Source organism: Lycium ferocissimum, chromosome 5 (genome assembly GCF_029784015.1).
Source record: "Lycium ferocissimum isolate CSIRO_LF1 chromosome 5, AGI_CSIRO_Lferr_CH_V1, whole genome shotgun sequence".
Classification (NCBI taxonomy): domain Eukaryota; kingdom Viridiplantae; phylum Streptophyta; class Magnoliopsida; order Solanales; family Solanaceae; genus Lycium; species Lycium ferocissimum.
In genome coordinates, this window is record NC_081346.1 from 66,130,044 (window position 1) to 66,132,861 (window position 2,818).

At 33.9% G+C, this 2,818-nt stretch overlaps 1 protein-coding gene across 1 annotated transcript; it reads left to right on the forward strand.

Annotated features, from left to right (window-relative positions):
• Positions 1 to 915: 915 nt before the first annotated feature.
• Positions 916 to 1,885, forward strand: LOC132058484 (transcriptional regulator SUPERMAN-like). Its single transcript, XM_059450970.1, has one exon. The coding sequence runs from the start codon at positions 1,024 to 1,026 to the stop codon at positions 1,630 to 1,632; it is 609 nt and encodes a 202-aa protein (XP_059306953.1). The 5' UTR covers positions 916 to 1,023; the 3' UTR covers positions 1,633 to 1,885.
• Positions 1,886 to 2,818: the final 933 nt, after the last annotated feature.

Here is a 2,818-nt window from a genome sequence, read left to right on the forward strand (position 1 = left end):
AATTGTGGGCTCGGAAATTTCTACTTCTTCTATTTTCTGCCCTTAACATTTTTTTCTGTTTTTACATTCTTATAACAGAAACTGGTTTTGTTAAAATACTGTCTTCAACACATAGATATAACACGCTTTTCATTTTATTTTATTTTGGTAAATACTATGCCTAATTTTCATGTTAAGAATAAAGTCAGTTGTTGATATGACAAGTGAAGACGGTAGCTTCCTAAAAAATTATAAAGAGTAGTCCCGAGCAAAAAAGTTAACACGAAAGTAACATCCTATATAGAGTTTGAAGAGTAGCACAATTTTCTCCTTTTAGCTATTTAACTAGTAATCTATAGCGTATGAAGGTTAAACTCATTTTTACCAATGATAATATGAGGACATCTAAGAGGAGGACGTTTCTTTTGAATCGAGGGTCTATCGAAAACAACTTCTCTACCCCGCAAAGGTAGGGATAAGGTGTGAGTACATCCTACCCTCCCCAGACACCACTTGTGGGATTAAACTGGGTATGTTGTTGTTGTTGTTGTTGTTGTCTATAAGAGGAGGATGTTATGTCTTATATATCCAGATAAACTGAGACTGTTTTTTCATCTAATTAAAATCAAATGACGAAATTGTGGTAGTTAGCCAAGCTAGTTGATTTTTTCTCTTTCCTTTTCATTTTGTTGGTGAAAATTCGGTTCCTATCTCGTAATTTTCTTCCCCATTTTCCCACCCCTGCTCCCTAATCCCAATGTATAATAATAACAAATTTGACGTCCAACCTTTCAAAGATAAGGATACTAAAGTGTTGAGAAAGGACAATATAGTCATCTTGATTGCGTATTACAATATGGAAGTATGGTCACAATATTTTATCATGTTAAATACGAAATCAAGCATGCTTGCTAGCTTTAGTTCTTGTCAATTAAAACACCAACATCACATATACCCCGACCAATTGACTTCTCTTTCTCTATCTATTTCTCCAATATCCCTCTTTTCCCCTTCTTTCTCCTTAAACTCTGGCTATTCGATGCTATGGAGAATGATCCTAATAATTCTTCCAACTCCCAAAAATACCAAATAACATGGAGCTCTGATGAATTATTAGGCCTAAGCCAGGTTAAGTTTTATAGGTGTAGTTTTTGTAAAAGAGGGTTCTCCAATGCACAAGCTCTGGGTGGACACATGAATATCCATAGAAAAGATAGAGCCAAGCTTAGAGAAATATCGATCGAAAGTTCAGATATCAAGAAGCCTATCAGTACTTCTCCTGATATTCCGGCACCTTCAAGTGATGACTTATTGCAACACGAAGTATCTAGCGATGACACGAGTAGCCCCTCAAAAAGGCCACGTGTCACACCTGAAGAAGAACGTGATCATCATCATCATCCTCCTCCTAGTTCGAAAGCAAAAGAAATTGAAAATCATGATCAGCATCCTATTTCCAAAGCAAAAGATGATAATCATGAAGTGATCATTGGGGGTGATATTTTACAATTACCCTTGTTTGTGGACATTCCATCAAAAGAAGTAATCAATTGTGAGGAAAAACAAGAAGGAAATGAGGGCATGCAATTGAGTGTTGATTCAGAATTGGATCTTGAGCTTCGGTTAGGGCCGGAACCTTCAAATCCTCAATAAAACCATACTAGTTGGTTTTAATATCTTGATCAAAATATACTAATAATCTACTCAGAATCCATAACCAAGAGGTACTTTTATTTCCTATTCTTCTGCTAATATTTTTTCATTTTTTTGTAAATGCAATAATTCTTCCAGCAACGAGCCAAATCGACAAATGGAGGAGATCTTTAAACAAATATCCAGCTGAATTCACAGTTTACTTTTCGTCACCGGTATACATATATTATATACTGATTTTACATGATTATACATATATTATACATGGATTATACATCCACCGGCACTTTTCGTTTAAGTGGTTGGGTGAAACGGCTATTTAGATTAATTCTTCTTTCATAATTTCCATTCAGTGGCATCATTATATATCTAACGTGATTTGTTCTCTTATTTCTTCATTATGATTATGAGCCAAATACTATACGCATGTTAGTTTTGGCAGTCTGACCCATGAACAAGCAGTTTTCTCTAATTAAGTTTAGGTTTAACAACTACAGTATCCTTTCAAAAAGAAAACATGGTGGCTATTTTTAAATAAGGAAAACTTTGTTTGCCAAAATCATATTTGCGCAGAAGTATATGCATGAGATGCTTATACTACCGGTGTTTGATGTCTTTTGCAACTGGTAATATATATTTTTCATAAAAAAGGGTTTTGGAATTTACTTAAAAAGTATATAAATTAAAGGAGCTGAGCCGCAATGAATTGGCATTACCAAACTCTTTCTTTAATTGGGTAATTATGTGTTCAATAACTCATTGGAGCAGCAATCTACTCATCTGATCAAAGTAACAAGTTGAAATGTTGGTAAAATTAGGCTCTATGCTAATTCTGTTAATTAATGCCATTAAGTTTAAAATTACAACTACATGAGTATTTCAATTTGCTTCTCCTCCCGCTCTCTCTCTCTCTCTTTGAATAATTGATAAAAACATGCAAAATTTTGACCTTATATATCACGTATATTTTAGATTTTCTGCATTTATATTCTTTGTGTTATACTAAGAATATTCAAGGAATGGCATGCACAATGTGTAGGATTAATGTTGTGATGTACATGTACCGTAAGGTTTTCTTGTTGGTGTTTTGTCATCGATTATTTCTAAGATCTAGAATTTCCTAAAATAATTACTACATATTCCAACTCTTTAGTGTTGGCCTCTCCAAAATAAGAGGTAAACAACA